Source organism: Gossypium hirsutum, chromosome A05 (genome assembly GCF_007990345.1).
Source record: "Gossypium hirsutum isolate 1008001.06 chromosome A05, Gossypium_hirsutum_v2.1, whole genome shotgun sequence".
Taxonomy (NCBI): Eukaryota; Viridiplantae; Streptophyta; class Magnoliopsida; order Malvales; family Malvaceae; genus Gossypium; species Gossypium hirsutum.
The window spans coordinates 27,132,694-27,156,438 of NC_053428.1; the positions used below are offsets into that span (position 1 = coordinate 27,132,694).

Consider the following 23,745-nt stretch of genomic DNA (forward strand, 5'->3'; position numbering starts at 1 on the left):
TAGATGCCCTCAGATTTTTTAAACTTTTTATTATACCTTTTTCTTTAAAAATTTTAATTAAACTTTCTTAATTTTTTTAAAAATTCTCATTAATCTCACAAAAATTTCAGTTAAACTCCCATTTTTAAAAAGAAAAAATTCCATAATTTTTTGAAAATTTTACTAGTCCTCTCCAAAACTTAATCCCAAGATCATTAACATTGTATTCTAGTTCTAATTTATAGTTTTTCTAAGCAAGAAATCAGACGTTGAGCGGTGATGCGTGAGATTCTTTCCTCTTGCTGGGCTGCCGCTGCCTGTGTCACTCCCCAAAGACAAGAGTAGGCCTCTAAATGAACAATGTTTCAACAAACAGTCCTCTATTCAATGTTCATCTGTTTTCCAATTTGTTTGCGTTCAATTCGTAATTAAAAAATCACTATCAATATTGTGTCTAAATCCAATTCGTTTTTAAATTAAGCGCATTTTGATTAGAGTAAACAAAACTGTTTACAAGCACTAAAACAACAAAAAAAAAATTTTGAATATGCTCCTGAACATATTATATTTGAGTTCAGTTGGTTTAATAAACAAACCATAAAACCTTGCTTAGAACCTAATGAATAGAAATCAACCGCATTGGACATTCTATTTCAAGTAGAGGGTGCTTTTATAAATTAAATGGCAAACGACACAACACAAAACAAATCATTAGAATCCGGATATTGTTCATTGCTAAGTAAGGCATAAAATTAGTCATTCAAACTCAGACTCAAAGTTATGCTCAACCATTAGTTTCCCTATTTTAATACACATATACATATATGTATAAATATACGTATCTGGATGCATGCAAGCCCACTAACAATACTCAACACAATAAGGCTCATAAACCACATTCTGTATTGATGGATTAAGCGTCCAGATATGACTTATATACAACAAATGCCATTAGGTGAGAAACATGTATAATTGCAGTTTCCAGTCAAACCATTCCGTGAAAGAAATATACAAGATTACAACGATCAAACCTGCCTCACCTTAAGCCCAACTTCTGAAGGTGAAAGAAGATGTTTCCTTGGGCTCAAAGGAACACTCCTAAACTTGGGGACGACAACCTTGAAAATTGGCAAAAATAGAATGTAGAGTGTGACCAAAACAAAGGGTGCCGCAACAAGCCATCCCAACAACTGCAACAATTTCCATAAGATGATTTTCAAATGTAATTCCATATTGAGAAGGCATGTTTCAACTAATGTACAATTACATAAAGTCCACAATCCCATCTTTTGATAAAATTCCATCACCTTAAGCATAAATACTCGTATTTATAGCATACAGGGTAAAAAGGAACCCTTTCCACCTCAAACTATACTACTGTCAGCAACTATTCGAAATATATATATACTAATGTCAACTCAGTGAACAGAGCAGCTTGTTTGAAACTACACTATAAAAAGAATGGGGAAACTGAATTACACTCTTAACTGAGTTTGTAAGGTGTTCAATCTACACAAGGGGAATAAAAGTTGAAGTACTTAGTTGCAAAGTTATTTTCTTCAGATACCAAATAGATAATTTCACTATAGTTCAACTAGAAAATATGTAATTGACCCTTTTTATATTATGCAACATCAGCTACATATTATGCAACCTAAACAACATATATCATGCTAAGCCATTGGCCAGAATCAACAATGAACATTGTTTGAAAAAGTATAGTCAATGAGGTGGAAGATCAAGTATGATGAAGTGGTTTATGTTCAGGACTAGCCTAGCATAAACTGAACAAGGAAACACATGTTAAGAAAATGCGTTCAGTCTTGCATAGAGTTTTACCAATGCTCTGTATCTACAGGATAGCTGCAGACATGGGAGATTTAACTAGTGGTAAAATACAATTTAATCATACAAAATCATAATATCTATAATGTTACATAGGAACATATTAGCCACATCAAAAAGTAGAAGACAATGTTTTTCGATTTTCATCTTTAAAGTTCTTACATAGAAATGAACAGTATTACAAGCTCACCCAATCTCTAATTCTAGATGATGTTATGATACATGCCCGATGGATGATGTTCAACGAGATCAAAGAATTTCACTCAGAAGAAAATCAAATAAATAAATCTTTACAAAGAAAGTTTCCATGTTTTGTATTAAACATGTGTGCTGTAAGCAAATTTTCATTCATACAAGTTGAAAAAAGAAAACCATTGCATGGAGGCACACACGCTTTTTATCTGATTGTTGAGAATACAAGATATAGGTGAAGACATATTAACAAGTTAAGGCAAAGTTGAGAAAAAAAACTTAACAAATTCAGATGGCTAATTGATGAAACAGTAATTCATAAGTGCTACTATTTATTACCCAGACACCATCATTCTAAGGTCAAATTGGTTCAATTAACAGTTTATTTATTCAACAATATTGAAACTGTTATCCCTATCTACCATAAAATGACAATCAAATCTAAAAGATGAAATCAAATAAAGAGCAAGGAGTAACAAGTGACATAAGGAAGGAGCAGAAAATGGGCACTTACAGCATGGGCAATACTAAAGAGGAGTTCACTCGAAGCTTGGCCAGTCAAAACTTTCTTCAAGGCATCAGAAGTTAAGGGAAAATGAGGTCCACCAGATAACGCTTCCCCAAAGCGAAGGAAGGGCACCACCAAGCTAGACGACAACATAGATACATCCATAGATAAAACAAAGTGAAATGCAAGTAAATTAGCACACAAAAAATGGAGGGGCAAAAAAAAAAAGAGCTAAAAATCCAGAATGAAAAAAAGAAGAAGAAGAGTAAATCACCTCAACTCGATCGGAGTAGCCAAGAAATTAACAAGCATTACAGTTGGAGGATGGCAGTGAGATCCAAGCAACGCTATTGCCATCCCACAAAGCAACACCGTAACCCCTGCAGTGGCTTTTTCCGTTCAGATCAAATTCTCAATCAATCAAAAGAAAAGAAAAGAAAAGAAGAAATAGGAAGAAAACAACATTACCGCATATAGGGAAAATTCCCAAAGTAATTCCCAAGGCTGAAGAGAAGGCCAACTGCTTGGGTTCTGCTCCCCTGGAAGTGCAAAGCAATCAGATTTATACATAAAATGTAGGAATAACATTCTAAGCTAAAGCTTACTTGCGGAGGATCTGGATAAGGGGATCCACGATCTTTTTGTTGAACCAGAGCGTCAATGCCATAATGATAATAATAATAATAATAATAATAATAACCTGGGATTCTTTAATTGGGTTTTTGGGGAAATTTGCTTCTCCTTTCCTAGACCTAGATTTGAGACAGATAAACTTTTTTTTTTTGAAAAATCTTTAAATAATATTAATTTGAGATGAGAATTAAAACTGGAAAATGTGAAGAAGAAAAGAACAAGCCAAGCCACCGTTTTCTTCTTCGCTAGGTTTTATGAGAGAAGGGTGATTGTGAAAATTCCACCACGTGATCCAGTAAATAAGACGCATAATCCCAACTCTCGGGTCTTATTGTCTCTAACCTTCAACAACTAACAATTTATTTCATGTCTGCTCCATCGCTACTAATATAAATTTTTTATGGGTTAATTTATCATTTGGTACCTCAATTTAGTTTTAATATTTAATTTAGTATTTAAATTTTTTTACCTTAATTTGATACATGAGTTTATTTTCAATGTTTAACGTAGTAATCAGATTAAACAATATCGTATGACTTAACGAATATTTGAAAAATGTATTTTGATAAAAAGAATATAAATACTTAGAAAAAATTTAAATATCAAATTAAAAAAACTCGAAACATTTTAATTTTTAAATTAAACATTAAAATTAAAGTCAGATATTTAATAATATATTCTTTTAACTATTTAAATAAACATTGATCATTTTTAATTTCCTTTTATTTCTTTCCCTTATCATTGTTTATACAAAAATAGATTTTTAATTTAAACGCAAGAGTTATACTATTTTATTATAAATTAATAAAGAAATTAGAAAGAATATATTTTTGAATTTTAAAAAAGAGGAAATATTTGGTTAAAAATCCCTTCAATTCCGACTAAAATTGTGTCTTGAACTATAATTCAGATTAATTTTATTGTAAAAGAAATCACTCTGTTGTCGACTAGCCCATGGAATACACGAACTCCTGCTGTTGTAACATGGCAATGTTAGCCATCTGTTAACCTTCCAACAACACCCGACACTTGTCTCTTCCATTGTCTTATTGTTATTACTTGAACGCAATTCATTATGGTAAAAACAAAAATGAAGCCAATGTCTTTGAAACCTCACTTGTCTTAACTTCAACTTGTCTTTCAAATAAATTTAATATTGCACACTATCAATTTCATTAAAAAATAAATCTTAAAATTATACATTAATTTTAGTTTAATGTGTTATTCTATATATAAATTTTAATTTTGTCTAATTTTATATATTAAATTTTAATTTGATCTAATTCTTATAAATTATTAACACAATTATAGATGTAACATCATTTAATATTTATATATTATATACACAAATAATTGTATTTATTTAATATAAAAATAATTGATATATTTAGTTCTTTAAATGTGTATACCTAAATTAAAATTAAAGTTTTAGGTGTATAATTACACTAAATCAAAATTTATATATCAAATTACACATTAAATCAAAGTTAATATATAATTTTGAGATTTGTCCTTTTAAAAAATTATAAAATACTCTAGTGTTGTTTTCAATTAAAAATAAGTTTATTTTAAACAGTATAGTATTGTTTTTAGCCACCAACTTTTAATGTCTAATTTTGATTTTAGTCCCTCCTTATATTGAAATTTAAAACTTAATCTTCTATAATGTTATTAATGGGTTCAAGATGCTAGCATTATTTATTGTTATTGTTAAAGTGATGATGCCTGATCTTTTAATGGAATTAAGAGCTGAAGAATAACTATGGGTCTTAACTCGATTAACATCAGTATAATTGTTAATGCAGGGAATTGTAGATTTAAGCATGTTGATCTTGCTATTTAAGACTTCAGTAAGGATTACAAGTAGTTTTAGATATTGTATAAAAAAAAAGTGATGAAATGTAATCTTTTGATGGAATTAAATACACATCACCACATACTAAAATCTAAATTTAAATTTCCGAAAATTACTAAACAACAAATAATATATATACTTTAAAAGATGATACTTGGAGTTACCAATGCAAGATAATGGGTTTGATTATACTTAAATGTGTTTATCTTCCTATTTAAAAATTAAAAAAAATTATAACTAGACCTTTTAAAAAAGTATCATTTATATTATTCAATAGAGTTAATATTTGAATTTTTTTATGATTTTACAAATGAAATCTTTTAATTAGAGTTGAACTTCAAATGAAAAAAATTTATATTATTTTTAAAATAGTAAATGTTAATTTTATTACAATTTAACTTTATTTAATTTTTTTAATAATACAAAAATTAAATTGATCCACTTCATAACAAAGAGACTGATTTAATGGTTATAAGTAAGGTGGAAAAAAAAACTCAAAAATCGATCCGAACTAATGTATTTTAAAAAATTACGATTATCCAAAATTTAACCGATTTTTTTATTTAATATATAATTAATTTTAATATTTTATATCGAAAATGGGGACTGGATACACAGCATACACATTTAGAGATGATGATAGGACATATGCATACATGCGCGCCCTCCCACACACACACGCATATTACAAAAATTACACGTTCCAATCAACTGAACCAAGAGAATTTGACATTATCACTAATATTCTAAGTAGTCTAAATGGAGGTAATCTTCCCAACTAAGTGCTCCCTGTTTCTTTCGAGGTTAAGTATATTCTTGAATAGATAAATTATAAGATCGAAATTTCAAAAGATAAAAAACGCAAATCAACAAATAAAGACAGGTGCACTGAAAACATGCAACTGTTCAACAATATCATATCACTAATAAGGTCTTGAATTCGATAAAAATCAAGCATCGTCATCGTGTTAAAGAAAAACCTTCTTCAAGGCATTGTGTTCTTTTGTCTTGCATAGTCCGTTGGAGTAAAGTGGGGTTGCTAGTAACAATGGCATCTGCACGCATATGCAGCATCCTCATCATGGAATCGACATCATCAACTGTCCAGGCATATATACCTTCTTCTCTCTCCTGTTGAGACCAACAGATCATGCAATGGATCACAATTGCATACTGCATTCACATCAATTACACCAATAATCAGGCTCAAAATTGAGTTTCATACCCATGCAGAATCTTAACCATTCTTTCATCAATCAATTGATGGTATACGCCAGCCACCTTGGGCCCTTTCATTCTCAACAAGTTAGTTCGAGCGCCAGTATGGGGATCCACCATAACAACATAGCCTACCTGTGAGTTCATCCACAAACCAATCAAATGCATTACAAAGTGGTTAGAAGAAAAACCTCAACAACTCCCACATTATAGCCTTGGCTGAAATGGAACACTATTAGAGCAAAAGCACCTCTAGTCAGTATCCATATTAAGTTCAAGAATAATAATTCAAAATAAATATTTTTCTAAAGCCAAAAATAGGATCCTACAAGGATGGAAAAAGACGCAACATGAAACACGACTTGCCAACATGAATTACCAGGTTGTCCAAGTCTATTCCTAGCCATATTTTTTTCAGAATTTGAAAATCTATTAGAATTTGAAGCATTGATCAGTAAGAAAAGGAGGGAAAGGGAAGGGAAGGAAAAGGAAAGCAGAAGAGAGGGGAAAAAGTTCCAAGGCCACATATGTGAAAGGACATGTTGCAGAAGGTAAACAGTTCTTTGTGTTTCGTTATGGCAGCTAGGGAATCCTGGGTTTGAAACAACTGGTCTAACTTCTTGGTAAGTCTGATTTTGATTGTTCAAATCATATCAGCTATTGCCACCTCTATAGCGCAAATATTACTATCAGGTAGCATGTGACAATTTGCAATTCATCCAGACATAAAATTTTCATTCCCCTTAAAAAGAATGCAGACTACACAATCTAACTGATATTGTATAAGACAGTCATTCAGACAGACATCACAATTACCCTTTCAACACTAGTTTATTTTTATAGAGAAAATCCAAAGGAGCTCAGGACAGTTATCTTCTCACCGCAATATCTGATGAAAGCTTGATTATGTCCCTTACTAAACTATCACTTTTAGCCCAAATGAGGCAATTCTTACATTGCATCTTCTCAACCTGAAATTTTAGAAGAAAGATAAGTGTATTGCCTAATGCCTCATTAGCACATTTCTAAATCAAAATTTAAAAGAAATCAAAACAAGGGAAGAGAGGCAAAATAACTCACAGTGGAAAGAATATCATTTGCAAGCCCCTTTTCATATGATGGAGGCCCCACCTTGGCATCTAGAATCGCCTGCCGAACTGATGCTGATATCAACTGAATATTCAGATGAAGCAGAATCAGATATTGACCATTTACCTTTTGATAGAAGAAACTACCAATAATAGAATATAGTATTTAGATGAAACACTATCCTGAACATACCTTCAAAGCATCTTCAATTGTAGGAATCTTTGAATTATCCGACTGATGATAGACATCTAGTTCTTTGAGCTACAACAAATAACATACAGTCTCAATCAACATTATTCGCAAACAGCTTTCCTTAAATGAGATGGATATAAGATGTTTGCGATAAAACCAGAACGTAGTTCACATGATCAAACTCAGAATGGTACTATGCAATTTCCTTTCAATTAAAGATTAACTCTTTATAGTTCCGAAAATAGATCACACATAACCTACACTAGAGAAAATAAACATCACTGAAAACAATATATTCAGTCCCCAAAAGTTAAACTTTTTGAGCTCAAATAGACCATTACTCTTAACTCTACCACATCACAAAAAATTAAAGTTGGAAAAGAATTTAACCAACAAATAAGAGAACCCTTCCCCTGTATTGTAGGTTTTGCTTTTCTCCATAAAAATTAACAAGGGTCAGTGAACAATCCAAATTGGTGCAAAGGTTAGATGACATTAACTGTTAGTGCTAAAATACCATACAACACTATTTAATTTGTTGCACTTTAAAGCAAAGACAAAATGGTCCAGGACATTTGGATTGGTACATCGTCAATATAAAGAAACCCAACCAAGGTCCAGCTCCGCTGCAATGAAATATTTGCCTAGTAATTTTCAATACAAATTCAGGTGAAAGACATATATCCACTTCATAATAAATGGTTCAGATTGAATTAACTATTGAGAAATAATTTGCTGTAACTTCTTCATTAACTAAGATTAATTTTTGAAGTTCTATTTCAATATCTTAACAGAAGAGGAAATAGGGTCCCAATTCAAGGACTCCCCTGAAAAATACAATAAGTTTTTTTTATCGTATTTAAAATATGAAATTTACACACACCAATATACTTTCAAGTTCTCAAAATCATTGGGCAAGGTCTGGAAGTCACCCAGATTGCATGCATGTTGGTGTATCAACTCATGGTGAGATTCACCCTTACAAATAGTGCCCACAAAAGAGCAAAAGCTTTAAGCAACAGCCAAGATCTTTATGGCTCCAAGTCCTATAAACAGCAGAAACTCAATCCAATTAGGAGATCCACATTTCTAAATATCATGCTTGGTATTTTATGTAAAACTGTAGGATTTCGAGTGAAAAAAGGGGCTGAAGAAAAAGAAAGGAATGGATCATTGTTTTCAAGGATTTCCAAAATATTAAAACAGTGAAAGCTGAAGACCAAATAAGTGGTAAAGTTTATTGTTAATAGAACAACTATTATAATCCACCAAGAAATTGTGACGGTTTAAAATAAAGTTAGACATCTGTCTTTTATCTGGATAGGTATTGAAAACTACTGAACAAATATTCTGATGGAGAGACAATGGATCCACCAAAGAGCTTGTTAACCTAAATCAAGTCTTTTGTTTCCGGCACCATTTCATCTTGGTAAATTGTCTGAATTGATCATTTTTTGGCAGATGGAGACCTACCTTACAAGGACTTGCAACCCATAGATGACATAAACTCTAGACAATTATAACAATAAGAAAACTACGAAAAAGGGCCAATCGTCTATGGGATGCTCACAAAGGTTACCTCTAGCATTCTTAGACAACTATCTCTTAAAACACTTTCGCAGTTTAAGCTACAACATGTCAGTTTATAGAGCAAGTTCAAGAAACACTCAATAAAGTGAGCCCAATTAGGAGGGGAGGGTAACCCTCAGCCAAGTTAGAATTACAGACCATTTAATCATTTTGCACATGATATATTAAGAGTGCAAAGAAGGGAAACAAAACCTTGATATACAAAAAGAAGTGTGTACTGTTAAATCTCAAAAAGCATAGTATCTTGTTTCCTACAACATTAACAACTATACGGAAACTGGGGCTACTGTGTTGGTAACCAGGTATGCCAAGTATTCCCCAGACAAGTAGGTCCTTAGCTTATTTCCAACTCAAAAGACATGTAAGTCCGCAAAATAAATTGAGGAAATAAAATAAATAAAGCCAATTTGCTCAAAAGAAGAAACCAAGTAATTAAAAAAGAGTGTGTGGGCGGGGGGTGTATTTCAAGTTCATTTTACAGGCTATTTTACCTTTTTGCTTTCATAACTAGATAATCTATTTGACTATACATACACATATGTATGGCCACACAAACATGGGAACAAACATAGGTAGAAAGGTAAAATTTCACCTATGGTTGTCAAGATAAATTTTCAAATGTTTAACCATACCTCCTTTTTCTTTTTCCCAAAATGAATGAAAATCAAACATTGTAATACAATATATCATTTATTGCTGACACCCACCCCCCCTCCAAAAAAAAAAGAAAAAGTATAACAATTCCTGAAATTAAAAGGAACTCCAATGAGAGGCTACAATAAAGACTAGAAATTTCAAGTAATGGAGAAGAGCCACATTATGGTTCACAATCTTACCATTGTTTTAACATAAACAACAACATGCTATGCTTTCTATCAATAGGATTATTCATGCTTTAGGACAAATAATGCTGTCAAAGGAAAGAAAGCAACCATCAAAAACACCTTTAACTTCCAATGATATCCCAAAGAAATTCACCATTCACATTTTCTTTTCTGAATAGGAAGAAAAAGATACCAAGCCTGTAAATTTGAAGTTCTGAACTGAACTATCACTTACCATCACTAACCAATAAATTATACCTTCACTTACGCAACATAGCTAAATAGAATGAAACTACAAAAAGAGAGACTATATTCTGCCTATTCCTGCTGCTGTAATGATAACAATGCGAGCATCCATTGCTTGTTGCCACTGATGCAAACACAAACTAACAAAGTTCCACCAGTAAATTTATGTTTTCAGAAAAGGAAAATGTTATAGAATAAACCATGTTAAATCCTCCTCCTACACTCATATCATCAAAAATACCAAAATTTTGATACTATTTACTACCATAAAAAGCACATACTTGAGACACACTAATGCCCAAAAAAAATCAACTGATCAATTAGGATCTCATATATGGATAGAGTTTTCCACACGTTATATTGATTCTTCTTGCTCAGACTCGAATGTTAGGTTATCATGCAATTCATCAAGAAATTCATATTTCCTAGCTTAAGCTTAAGGCAAGCACATTTTCTTCAATCCAATCTTTTTACAAGGAAAAATCATAGAAAATTTAATATCATAATTAGTGATGGGAAGACTGCATGCCAGAAAATAAACATATTAACAAGATCAAACTGAATTGTCAAATTGGATAGAAAGAAATGAAAATATCTTAATTAAACAGATAACATCTTTTCTTTCTGATTTGGCTTCTGTGTCTCTCCCCATATGCATGGCATACACAAAGAACAATAATTATCTTCCATAAGTCATGCATGTAAAAGATAGATTCCTTAGAACTCAACAGAGAAAGAGAAGATCCAGTCAGAAATATTTTCACCTCGTTTGATCTAAAGTGCCCAACTTGAGAAGTGCTGTTACCAGATATCCGCTGCAAATCCCTGCCTGTGTAATGTAAAAATCAAGTCTCCAAACAGCTGCAACATAAGTTTGCAATAAAGATGTAGGACAAAAGACCAGATTTGTACTCTAACACAACCAAGGAGTTATTGTATCAAGTACTACACATGATTTATTTAGTTATTTTGTTAAGCCTCCTTGTCCTACCCACACACAAAATGCATTATCAGCTCACTTAAAAACTCACTTACCTTTCTAGTAACGTTTTCCTTACACCTCAATCTAGAAAACCAGTGAAGATGACCATTTTTTGAGTTGGCAAAAAGATCAAAGAGTGATAATGTTACAAATATAGGAACAAATCAAGTAACATCAGTATAACTACCCACCAATATCATGCAGAAATCTAATAAAACAGAATCAGTGCAACTCTAATGAATGATCCAAAACCACGTCCTGAATGTACATAGCATTAAACTAACTATCAGTACAACAATTTAAATAATACAATATGATATATTAGGTAACATATGAAGACAATTGGTAGCAGGTTTATATCTATATGTCAAATTATCAACAATAAGACTAAATGCAGAGATGATGGGCAATCCTTAATTTTATTTAAGAAAAAAAAAAAGAAAAAAGAAAGATAATGAATGAAGCTTGAATAGCCTGAAGTCTTGGAATCAACATTCCAAAAAGTTTGACTAATATATAATTGCCATAGAACTTGAATTAGGACATCTTTACGTTTTTCTTGGGCGTTTAGCTAAGTTATAAATATCTTATTACATCAAATGATGAGAGGACCTGGATTGAGAGGAATATTGAGAATAAATGAAATGGTGTTGCTTACAACTTAAACGTCAAAATTCAATGCATGCATTGGATATCTGAATATTTCTATATAATTCTGATTCATCAAAAAATTTTGAAATCAGTATAACATTACACACAAGAGAATAAAGCCAATAACTCAATAAACTGATAAAGCATTTAAAAAACAAAACATAGATTACCACTCAAACCATTCAAGGAAGTAAAGTACACATGAATTAGAAAACCACATCCTTTATGGGAGTTCTTATATGATTACGAGATGAAAATACCTGTCATGAAGTGCAAACAAAACTCCATCTGATGAGCGAGAGACATCAATCTCAATGCAGTCTACTTGAGAATGAAGAGCAATACTATATGCAGACATCTGGTCAAAACAGAAAAAAAAGAAAAAGAGCAAATGAACAGATCAACCAACAAAAATAGTAAAGGCCCAAAAGTAAAGAAAAAGCTAGCTCAATTACAGGTCATTGTAATCTACATAACCAGTTCACCATGGGTTATAAGGATTTAACTTCTGCTAATTTAGGCCAATTACAGGTCATTGTAATCTACATAACCAGTTCATCATGGGTTATAAGGATTTAACTTCTGCTAATTTAGCCTTGGCCAAAGTTTAGCATAGGTTCAAGTTCTAAGGTACAAAAACAGAAGTTGGACAGAAGAAACCGAAGGAAACCTAGAACCAGGTGCAGGACAGAACAAGGCCATTACATCCCTATAAGATATATCAAATTTTATAGCTGGTGTTTGTTTCTTTGGAAAGTCACGCATAATAGCCAGGTAAAGCAATTACAGAAAGTAAGAGATGCCTACAGTGTTTGGGAAAGCATTGGTTGAGTCACCACCATGAGCACACACAAGGGGAGGATTGTTCAGCCAACCACACTTCCTTAATTTCGTCTGCAAAATGGAAAATAAAATCATACTAGTAACGGAGAACCTATATATGTGACTATTATCCCATTTAACTGATGAATAAAATAAATTGGCATGATTAGAATTTAAAAGGAAAAAAATTTCTTCGACATAGAAGCCACATATGCTTCACCATTTAGAAGAAAAAAAATGTATTTAAATCATTTAGGAGCCTATTCAATAATATCATAGGGTGAATATCAACTTAAGTAGAATAACCTCGAAAATCCTTGGAAACTGCCTTGTTATCGTCTTTTAAGAAAATATAGAAAAAGAAACACGTGCATAGAATTACATAAATATATTTTTTTATATATATATATATATAGAGAGAGAGAGAGAGAGAGCAAGGCAAGTTTAAACTAAAAGGGAAAGCAGCAACAATGCCTCAAATTTAACTAAATGAAATCCAAAGAGGAAATAAAAGAATTCAGCAAAATTAGGAAAGTGCAAATAAAAAACAAGAAAAAATTTCCTTAAACCTCGGCCTTTGAGTTAAGAACATAATACTCCACTCGATCAAATGCTATAATATATCTCTCACCCCACAAACAACAAAGTAAATAAAGTGGCACCATTGTCCAAACTAAGTTTTTCCTGTGTTTCCTAGACACTCCTTTCCAACTACCCAGAATACCTACCTCCATCTTCTCCATGACTAAATGAAAGGAAGACAAAACTTAGACCCAAGTTCTAAAGCAATTAAACATTTATATGTTCATATGTTTCATTTATAGCACATAGTGGATTAACAAATATCAAATCAAATATAAACAGCATGGGAAACATTTCAGATGGTTCAGTCACAAGCAATAACTCAAATCATTAATAAGCCAAAGTCATAAAAGAACGAAAAAGAGAAAATAAATTAACTACATGTCAAGGGAACATAATGAAAGATATCACAAAAGCTCTGATTTTTACAAGCAAATATGATCACATGTAAATTATTTAGAGAAACATCCTGGACTTACCTTTTTTTTTTTTTTGGAACTTTTACTAGTAAATAACACCCATCTGTATATATATTTCTTTATTTGAAAGACAGATCTTTAGATTGAAATTATAGTGTAAGTTTATCAACATTCGCTACAATGTTTTAACATGTTAAAAAAAAATCAAATAATGCAATTAATTCAGAAAGCCTTTACGTCTCCAACGTCAACGTCATCTAGGGAGGAATTTCAAATTTGTTCAAAAAAATCAAATCAAATAATAATTGCTCGTAAACAATCACATCTTTAGCTTATAGGTGCATAAAAAAAATCAATTGATAAACCTCCTATTCTGATCACAAGTAGAAACCAAGGAATTCAGGAAAATATAAGATTGGGATCGGAACCTGATGCAAACGGCGGAGCTTGAAGTGGAAGAAAACGGGAGGCAAAAGAGCGACGAAAGCAAGAAGAATAAGGATGAAACGAAGTCTTGTATAGAAGGAAGAAAATCTAAAGAGAGAGGTTCCATGGCTGCGCCTTCTTCCCACAGGTTGTTTCATTTCAATTATTAGCGCTTACAATTCCCACCAACTTATTTTATGCTTACACATATGCTCTGGGCTATGTGGCTGCAGGCCCAATCCAATTACATAATAGAATGGTCTAATATTGAATTTCATCCTTCTATTTTAAGAAAATTAAAATAGTCTCAGTGAATTTAGTTTTGGCAAATACTTGAACCATTGATTTTTTGTTAATTTGTTACCTATAAATTACCAAAATGTTGATTTTTTCTAATTCTAAATTATTAAACTACTGATTTTTCAAATTATTGATTTAAGGGGAATATTTAACCATATTATCCAATTAGATTAACTTCTCAGTAAATTATAATTTGAAAATTAAAATAGAGGGATAACTTTTCAGTTTGAACAAAATAGAAGGATGAAATTCATAATTAGACAAATGAAAACAAAGTCAGTTTAACTAGGGTGACGTGGCACCTACTCAAAACCCAAATCACGAGGAAGCTTTGGTCACAAATAATGACCAGTCCTTTCTACCTTTAGAACAATGAATCCATTACCACTAAGCCCTCTCTTTGAAGAAGGAAACAAAGTATGGTAGAATTCAACTAGTAGTTCAATTTCTAGGTAAAACGTAAAATTTAGCTCATTTCAGAGATTGATGTGAGACTGTTGTTTGATGTGTATATGCTTTTATATTACATATGTATAATATTTCATGTTGCACCAATTTCTATACTTTAAAAAATATATAAATTTTCCAATGTATTTTGCTGGTTGTTGTGTATATGCTTTGATATATGTACTTTAACCACATTCTTTCTACTGGGTTATGTATAGAATTTTTTGCTCTAAGATGCAATGAATGGGAGAGAGCGTGTTATTTGATCCCTATAGCGACCAAAGCTCCTGCTATATTCTGGCCTTCACTGGTCTCTACAAACTTGATGTTAGGGTTGCCTTGATCCACTGCATCTTCTCTTTTGAAATTGTCTTCATTACGAAGGAGCTTCCCGCTGCCGTACGCTACGGTACCTTTCAAAACAATGGTCTTGTGTAGGCCACCAAACAGGTCCTCATAGTCTGTATCCCCTTTCTCCCCAACGAATAAGACCACTTTGGAAACATCAATTGCCCACCTTATTGAAAGATACCTGCATAGAAGATGGACCCATTTGTAGCAATGTTTTATGTGCAAATGGTACAAAAGAATCCATCTGACCTTAGTGCTTGAATTCTTGATGCAAATAATGGCACCACATTTAGCCTTGAAGCTGCGCGAGTGTAGACAAGGTTGCATCGAAAGCCTCTCATACGAAGCCTTTGGCGAAGGTCATCTATTCTTCGAGTCTGCCACAACTTGGATTCATTAATTTACATTTGAAATGCATGTGTTGAGTAGGTAGTTCTATAGTATTAGTATTTTAGTATGAAGCATATTTCACCTTTGCACCAGGTTTGATGCTATAAGAGTAGCATCTGGAACTACATGCAGCTACATACTCTGTGATGTCATCCTCTGCTCCGTCTTCGGTCCTAGCAAGCCTCATTGCCATTGACCTCACGTTTTCACCTGGCCATCTGTACGCCATGTGAGCTTCATAGTCCGTATCTGCCACCATGTCCTTCCATGGATAGTACATTTCACTTCCACTATTACAGACCAGTGCATCAAAATCTTCAATGTTAACCGGACAACAACTTAATGCTTGCATGGTCTCTCTGAAACTTGACCCGGTTAGCAATACAAAGCCTATCTTTCCTAAGCCGAAACATAAGCCTGCATCTTTCATCACATTCATGATCATTGCTTGAAAGGTCTCTGTAGTTTCTCCATTACTATCATAGCAATCAGCTGCTATTACGAATAGCATCTGTCTTCTACCAGGACTGTAAACAATGCCGGTGTTGCTGTTTAAAGAAGCCATTCGAGTAAAGGCTTCAACAATTTTCTTCTGTCTAGCTGCTGCATCGATCTCTCCATTGAGTTTGATATCTCCCTCTATGGAGAATCTAAGAGATATGTCTTCCACATCCCGTAAAGAATCACTCATTGGTTCTTCAGGAATTGTCATGATCTCAAGACGGTTAGTAGGGTGGCGATTCCTGCAATGTTCGACACGTGAGAGGTAGTTACGACAGTGTTCTGTCCATGAAAAGCGGTGTATGTTTCTCAGGCCATTTTTTCGGCATTCAGCCCATAGATTCTTGTCGGCCACAAGCTTGAGGAGGGCATCTGCTATGGCATTTTGATCATGTGGGTCAACTAGGAGGCCATTGTTAAGTACCTGTGAATAAACTCTCGTTTGTTATTGCGTTGGAAACACATCATTTTCACTGAAATTGCATATTTTCTCAGTAACCTATATCACTTGGACTGGAAGATAAAAACCAAACTTGTAGGCACATATTGCATCTCACCTTCAAGATGTCCACTGGTCCACCATTTTTGGTGGCAACAACAGGTAGGCCATAAGCTGCTGCCTGCGAAGATGAAATCAGAAATGAGAATTAATAATTATAGATCTAATGGTTACCTTGAAATTCTGAAAATCTGAATGTTACTATGATCCAGCTTACACATGTGAGTCAAAGCTTTGTATTTACCTCAATGAGAGTAAGACCAAATGGTTCCACAAGAGCTGGGTTGATGAAAACTCCCTTCAAGTTTAAGTTGCCATAAAAGGTCAATTTTAACAGTTTTATGGTTGCAGAAACACGAAATTCTTAGCAATATACATACTTTGGTCTTGGCAGCTAAGCGATAAATCTCAGGAACTTCTGATTGTTTGTGATGCTTGGGATAGGCCACTTGACCGTACAGGTCAAATCTATCGATGAGTTTTAGTACAGTCGTCAGCACTACTGAGCTGCTATTGGACATGTCTTCAATATCATCTCTGTTTCCAAGTATCAATGTCTGTAAACAATAGGATATAGTTTCAGTAAGCAGATTAAGTTGGTGTTTATAATTATCATGCATATACACTTGGATCCTGTTTTGAAGTCAAGCTTAGTTTTACCAGGTTGGCCAATTCTCGGAGGAGCTGGCACTCTCCAAAAGCCTTGAGTAACGTAGTAACGTTTTTCTTGGGGTCTGGACGAGACAATGCAAGTATGGTCGGCTTGTGCGGATTTGTGAAGAAACGCATTATCTGCATCAATGCGAGTATGGTTATCTGTGTAACAATTGTATGTATTAATGATTAAAGTTATTGGATCACATTCAGGTTGGAGAAAGAGAATAGTGTTTGACCTCGGACCATATTTGAGGTAGATGTGTTTTGTTTTGAGCTCTGTCGTCGGATCCAAGCAACGACATGAGGTCGCCATCATTTTCCAACGAATCTTGTGTTGTAACGTAGCTGAAGTCCATGCCAGGAGGTATTACCTAATTCCATAAAAGAAATTAAGCTTGTAAGATAATGTTGCCACTAATTAACCCTTATCAGGTCAGTCTTTCTGTAAATAAATGTGATCATATGTTTTGTAGAACTCGAAATTAAGCAATAGAATATGGGGTATACCACCATCCTTGGCATGTATCGTCCGAGGCAACTCACTCCGCGTCGTCTCCTGACTCTAAGCTTCCTTTCTAACTTAAGATCAAAGCCATCATATAATCCCCATTGCTCTTCTATCTCTTGCATTGTGCTAGTTACCACCATTTCAGCAGCATCCAGCCCCAACTCTTCCCCTTCGATCCTCCTCATTATCTTGTATGTGGCATTTATGGCTTCCTTAGACAGCCTTCCTTGTTTGAGCAGTTGTTCAAACTTGTTCCGGCCAAGAGAGTGGCCTGTTAGAACCATAGGTACATTTAAGGCCCCGGACAAGTGTGCTGCCACCTCTCCAGCATCGGCATAATGGCCATGGATCACGTAAGGCCATGTAGGTTTCCCTCCATTGAGTTGGTCACCCAGAGCCCTCGCCATATTCACAATGTGGTTTAGAGCCCCATCAACGAATTCAGGAATATGAGGCCAAAGAGACTCTTTGGCTATGTACCTGCAAAGAAAAAGTATCAATATTGTATTAATTTTTATTTTTATTTTGTTAGACTAGTGTAATGTAATTACTTGTCACGAGGACCACTAGGAATGCGGATAATGTAGGCTCCACAACTTCCAGTAGCATGGGAGGGGCAGGACAACATCTCTATAGGCTCGCCATAGCTGGAATCAACCTCGGGTGAGGTGATTTGTCGGGTCAGCAGATCCACTCGATCAACCCCTTTGGTGTTTGCTAAAGCACGAGCAAGTTCAACTACGTATTTCACCTGCCCACCTGTATCAGAATCCCTTCCAAGTTCCATGTTTTCTCCACGGACCAGCCCATGCATGCTGCAGCCAGCCAATCAAACATTAAGCACAGCTAATGTAATGACTTTTTTCCCATTGTTAAGACAAGTGAATAAACTTTGGTGCGTTGTTACCTGATCAAGACAATGTAGAGATGTTTAGACTTGTCAGTGTCAAACCAAATTTGGGTGTCGGAGTTGATCCTCGACAAGTTCTTGATTGGTTCCGAAACATCGGGATCACATTTTTCTTTCTCACCTTCGGACAGCTCCGACAAGTCATCCGCGGCGTCGTTACGACCTTGCTCGCGTTCCAGTCGTCGTTTCGCTAGCCTTCGTGCATCATTCCATGCTATCTGTAATTATACAAACTATATGCTCATTTCATTTATTTTTAATGTTATCTGTTTTTAGATTGTCAATGTCAGAGAAAAAAGGAACATAGATTGCGAATGTTGTCTATTAATAATTTTAAAAATCAATCGCCAAGTGTTATTATGTGATTCACTAACCCCATATTAAATACAAACTCGCATATTAAAAATTTATATAATAAATATATTTATTAAAAGATTTCATAAAAATTAAATGAATATTTAATGTATGTTTAAAATTCATTACGTCATGAATTTAAATTTTATCATTTTTATTGATTTTATATAAAATATAAAAAATAAAATAAAAGTACTCTCATATAATATAACTTATATTATATATAGAAGGGTATTTAAGTAATTTTTTAATTAAATTAGTGACCGGTTAAGTCGTGACATTAACTTAATAAAAAACTTAAATAGACGTATAGATATTAAAAAATGTTATTATTTGATATATTGGGTAGGACTTTTAACTCTATAAATGAAGTTAAAAAACTATCATATTTCCCATTTATTTTTATTTTTAATATCAATGAAGGATACAGTTTTTTAATCTAATGCATTTATGTGTTTAAATTTCGTTTTACTCATAATTTAATTTAATTTTTTTTCATTTTAATATTGTACATATTTCATGTGTTATTATTAATTTGTTTCAAAACATATATTTCATTATTTATTGCATATTAATTTCAAACATATCTATTTTAAATATGTCATTTTCATAGCATACGCGTATGATAAGATTTCTAATATTTTATATGTGTATATATATATATAAAGAAGAAGAAGATATATCTATATATAAATTTAAAAAATTAATAATTCAATTTACTGAAAAAAAATATTTAAAAAGAAAAACAATTTAATCATTTGTAGAGAGGGTTACAACCCTGTCCTGTACACCTTAGATTCACCCATGTAGCTTTTAAAATCACTAAAATAATAAAAGTAATTTCATATATCAAGTTTATTAGAGAATGTGCAATTAAATTAAAAGTTACAAATTTATTAAAGGTATAATAATAAATATAATTTTTAATATTTATTTTTTATTAATTTAACTTTTATGATTTTTTTAATTAAATTTGACTTTCAATCTTAAAAAAAATTAAATTATTGTATTTTTAATAAAAATACTGACAAAAATGCTTAAATCTTTAAATACAGCAGCCCTATGTAAATCATGTTTTTTTTAAATATTTTTTTAAATTAATTTTTTATTTTCTAAATATTTTTATAATTTTTAAATTATTTTTGATGTGACATGTAAGAAAAATAATTATATGTCACGCCAACATTATTAAAAAATTAATGTTTTAATCAACATTTTCATTAAAAAATTGACTTAACTCTTTTTAAAAGGTTAATTATCAAATTTAGCTCAACAAAGAACTCATAATCAAAATGACTAACATTAAGAGTCAACTTTATCATTATGCCTTGACTAAATGACTTATTACCTAAATTATATAAGTAATAGTGTTATAATTTAATAAAGAAGTTTAAATAAATAATTAAATATATCTCATGTTAATGTCAAAACAATAAATTTATTTAGAATAAAAGAGTCAAATATTTCAAACACTATATAAATTAAGCTTATATATCATGATTTCCTAGAATTTTTAAGCATTAATTACTAAAATTGAATCAATTTATTGGTATTTTAGTGTGTACTATCCAACATTTAAATTGAATATTTGGTGACTTGTGCATACAATTAGATCCAATGTTGTTAGGTTGATATTGATAATTTCGTCCAAGTAGGAAAAAATAAATACAAGAAAAAACCTGTAAAATTAAAAAATTATTAAATTACAATAGTTATTAGGTTGAGACTTAAGTGTATATATTATATATATATTTAATCTAACAACTTTAGATAATTATATTGAAATTTGATTAAATTTTAAGTTAAATTCTTAAAAAAGAAAACACTTCTAATATTATTTTCTCCTTTCTTTTTAATGAAAAAAAATGCAATATATGAATAGGTGTAGAAATTGGTGGAAATAAAAGCAATAAAGGGAAAGAGGAAGAGCGAATGCGTGAGAATATTAATGTAAAAAAGAAAAAAAAAAGTAGAAAGGAAGGAGGGGAGAGAGAGAGAGACCTGTTTCTTTTTGCGGGCAAGATGCCAAATGCGCCAGCACATATTCTCAAGCCGGTTATTGCGTTCACGGCTATTCCTTGTTGCTATTACCTGCACTACGTACGTACGTGCCCACCATTAATTTATTCACCGCCCCGTCCCCCGGCTGATGAATTAAATTTTCTCTTCTTTGCTTGTGATGATTTGTGGAGATGAACAAGAGTTTGAATTATACATGCGAGGAAAGAAATGAAGGAATTACCTTAACCCATGTCCGGTAGAGGTCAGATTCGTCAAAGCTGGTAATGACTTCTTCCACGAAGTACCTGGTGGTACTAAAGGGCTTCTCTTCTTTCAGGAGCTGCTGCTGTTGCTGTTGGTGTTGCTTATTATCATGTTGGAATTTGGCGTCCTTGATCAGCTTCACATAATCATCCCTCTTCTTAGTGCTGCTTCCTGCATCCAGAATAGCTTCCAAGTAGCTATTTATCCACTCATTTCCTGCCATTTCAATTCTCTCTCAATCACTAAATAAATATGAGGAGATTTCGTTGCTCTATCATCAGCTACCTAGCTTGGCAAACTGAAATACCAAAGGCCTCTTATATAGTTATTATTGGGAGAGTTTATTTGAAAACGGTGGAACTCAAGAATTCATTTAGCACAGCCTCTTTAACTTATAACTAATGTATCCAACATTCTTTCACTATGAATGCACACACACACAAAGAAAACCGATTTTTTTTTCTTTTTGAAGTAAACGGCAAAAACTTCTTTAACTAACCATGGCATCAGTTTTACGGCTCTACTCTCTCTCTTAATCAAAGTACCTGAATTTGAAAATTTTTTTAACTAAAATTTCTAATTTTAAATATATAAAGTTTGAAATATTTACACATTTTTGTCAATAGGTTTAAAAATTAACTATTGCAAACAATGACGGAGCCAGAAAGTATCTTTTAGGCGGAATTAAATTGAATATTTTTATGATAGTAAAAATACAATTTCATCATTTTAATAGTTTATATTTTTATAATTTTTAAAAGATTCAATCAAATTTTTATTATTTTTGTGGGGGCCAAAGTATAATTTTACAATTACTAATTTAAATTTGATAAATTATAAAAGTTCTAAATGGAAAATTTTCCATTTTAGGGGAGCCAAGGCCCTTGCCAACCTCTTAGCTCCGCCGCTAGCTGCAAATCAAAATGTAACGATTTTACAGGGATGTATTTTGAAATTTCTTCATACTTTTAGTTTAAACCTACTAAAATCAATTTTCTTTATTCTTCTATTAAATCACTCAAAATAAAAATAAATTATTTACTATGTTAATAAATTTCCATCTTATTTTTGTTACACAAAATTTTAATAAATTTCTATCTTTGGTAATAATAACAATAGAAAAAACAATAAATAAAAACCTCATTACGGTTTCATTTATAGATTTAACTAGATCAAGTGGTACCTTACTTATTAAACAATTAGATAAAAGCATTCTACTTCATAAACTCAGTGAAGCTCTTGATAAAGGTGAGAGGCAAAACCTGAGGATAAAATGAAAATAGGCACCTAGTGCCCGATACTAAACCTATTGAGGAGGTGTGACAATCCCATGAGATCAAAACCCCCTCAACAAACTTAAAATTTCTTTTAAAAGTCTTTATTCAAACAAAATAATTACAGATATTAGCATTTTGAAATAATACATTTTTATCATTGGTGGAGTTTGTAATTCCACATATGAAATTAAGATATTGTCACACATTACTATTTCTTAACTTTGTTCCTAAATTTAAAAAAAAAAATCTACACATGTGTTAAAAAATAATCCTTATAATAAGATATAATTTTTTTTATTTTTTATTCATTTGTCTTCAATGTAAAGCAGCTCTACTCATGGAAAGTTGAGTGTGGCTTTTTTATGAAAATTTTGGTACTTGAATTGGAGAAGAGACGAGGAGATAGAAGAGAGAATAGCTCTAGGAGAGAAACATAAAATAGAGAAAACAAATATGAAAATGGAGAAACAAAATAAAATAAAACTAAAAAAAAATTGTGTTTTTTTTATTTGTTTTCACAAAAATCCTTCTATATAAAAAAAATTTAACTTAGAATATTATTAGTTTGGAAGCATATTAATGGAAATTAGCATATTAGCCCAACTTGGACATGTGCCGAAAGTGTGTGAAAAAAAAAAGGGAATGCAAGGGCGAATAATCCAGGAATAGATAGAGGTTGAGATAAAGTTGGGGGAGTAGGAGATTGATTATTTTGAGTTCAAAAAAAGGTATGAAAGAGCATAATGGAGAGAAAAAAGAGAAGAGATAAAAATGTATGGACATTGGAATCGTGAAGGTTACATCGAAAGCATTGAGAAATAAGGAGATGGGGTTGGCTGGCACAATTGGCGATATGTTAATTAATTTTGATGTTTAATGAATATGAGGCTGAGAGAGAGATAAGATAGAGATTGAGAAGGAGAATAAGAAAGGGTGTTTTTGGATATTTCAAGGAATATCCTTTGGTTTCTAATTGTTTTCATTTCTGTCCATTAAACTCCTTTTCTTCCCTCTATCCTTAATACCTTTTCCTCCTCTTTCGATTAGATTAGAATAGACATGTTTGTAGGTTGGACAGTCTTTCAACTCAGATTGATCCAGCTCATTTTTGGTCTAATGTTTATTTTTATTTTTTTTAAATTCTACCAATAATCTAGTATAATCATTTTCTTATTATATTATCTTTACCTTGCCACCTATAGATGACAAATCATATTTAGGGTATACATTTCA

The 23,745-nt window shown here is 32.3% G+C and overlaps 3 protein-coding genes across 5 annotated transcripts; all 3 read right to left on the reverse strand.

The window, feature by feature from the left end:
• Positions 1-865: 865 nt before the first annotated feature.
• LOC107959560 (uncharacterized) lies at positions 866-3,518 on the reverse strand. Its single transcript, XM_016895635.2, has 5 exons — positions 3,130-3,518; positions 2,993-3,063; positions 2,799-2,904; positions 2,531-2,663; positions 866-1,169 (listed from the first exon to the last, which is right to left on the reverse strand). The coding sequence occupies exons 1-5, from the start codon at positions 3,189-3,191 to the stop codon at positions 1,005-1,007; spliced, it is 537 nt and encodes a 178-aa protein (XP_016751124.1). The 5' UTR covers positions 3,192-3,518; the 3' UTR covers positions 866-1,004.
• Positions 3,519-5,719: 2,201 nt separating this feature from the next.
• On the reverse strand, positions 5,720-14,296 carry LOC107959559 (glycerophosphodiester phosphodiesterase GDPD4). The gene is made up of 9 exons (XM_016895634.2): positions 14,056-14,296; positions 12,612-12,698; positions 12,065-12,162; positions 10,936-10,996; positions 7,512-7,580; positions 7,311-7,403; positions 7,112-7,201; positions 6,238-6,365; positions 5,720-6,143 (listed from the first exon to the last, which is right to left on the reverse strand). The coding sequence occupies exons 1-9, from the start codon at positions 14,209-14,211 to the stop codon at positions 6,092-6,094; spliced, it is 834 nt and encodes a 277-aa protein (XP_016751123.1). The 5' UTR covers positions 14,212-14,296; the 3' UTR covers positions 5,720-6,091.
• Positions 14,297-14,899: 603 nt separating this feature from the next.
• On the reverse strand, positions 14,900-23,429 carry LOC107959558 (probable sucrose-phosphate synthase 4). Of its 3 annotated transcripts, none has more exons than XM_016895631.2 (13): positions 21,213-23,429; positions 20,972-21,061; positions 18,614-18,834; positions 18,258-18,521; positions 17,706-18,186; positions 17,435-17,569; positions 17,202-17,333; positions 16,922-17,098; positions 16,786-16,839; positions 16,600-16,662; positions 15,624-16,466; positions 15,401-15,528; positions 14,900-15,332 (listed from the first exon to the last, which is right to left on the reverse strand). In XM_016895631.2, exons 1-13 carry the CDS (start codon positions 21,456-21,458, stop codon positions 15,059-15,061), a joined length of 3,108 nt encoding a protein of 1,035 aa, XP_016751120.2. In that variant the 5' UTR covers positions 21,459-23,429; the 3' UTR covers positions 14,900-15,058. The 3 variants fall into 3 exon arrangements, with proteins under 3 accessions (XP_016751120.2, XP_016751119.2, XP_016751121.2); XM_016895630.2 differs by having other exon boundaries at positions 17,202-17,357; positions 21,213-23,404; XM_016895632.2 differs by having other exon boundaries at positions 17,202-17,357; positions 20,972-21,066; positions 21,213-21,352.
• Positions 23,430-23,745: the final 316 nt, after the last annotated feature.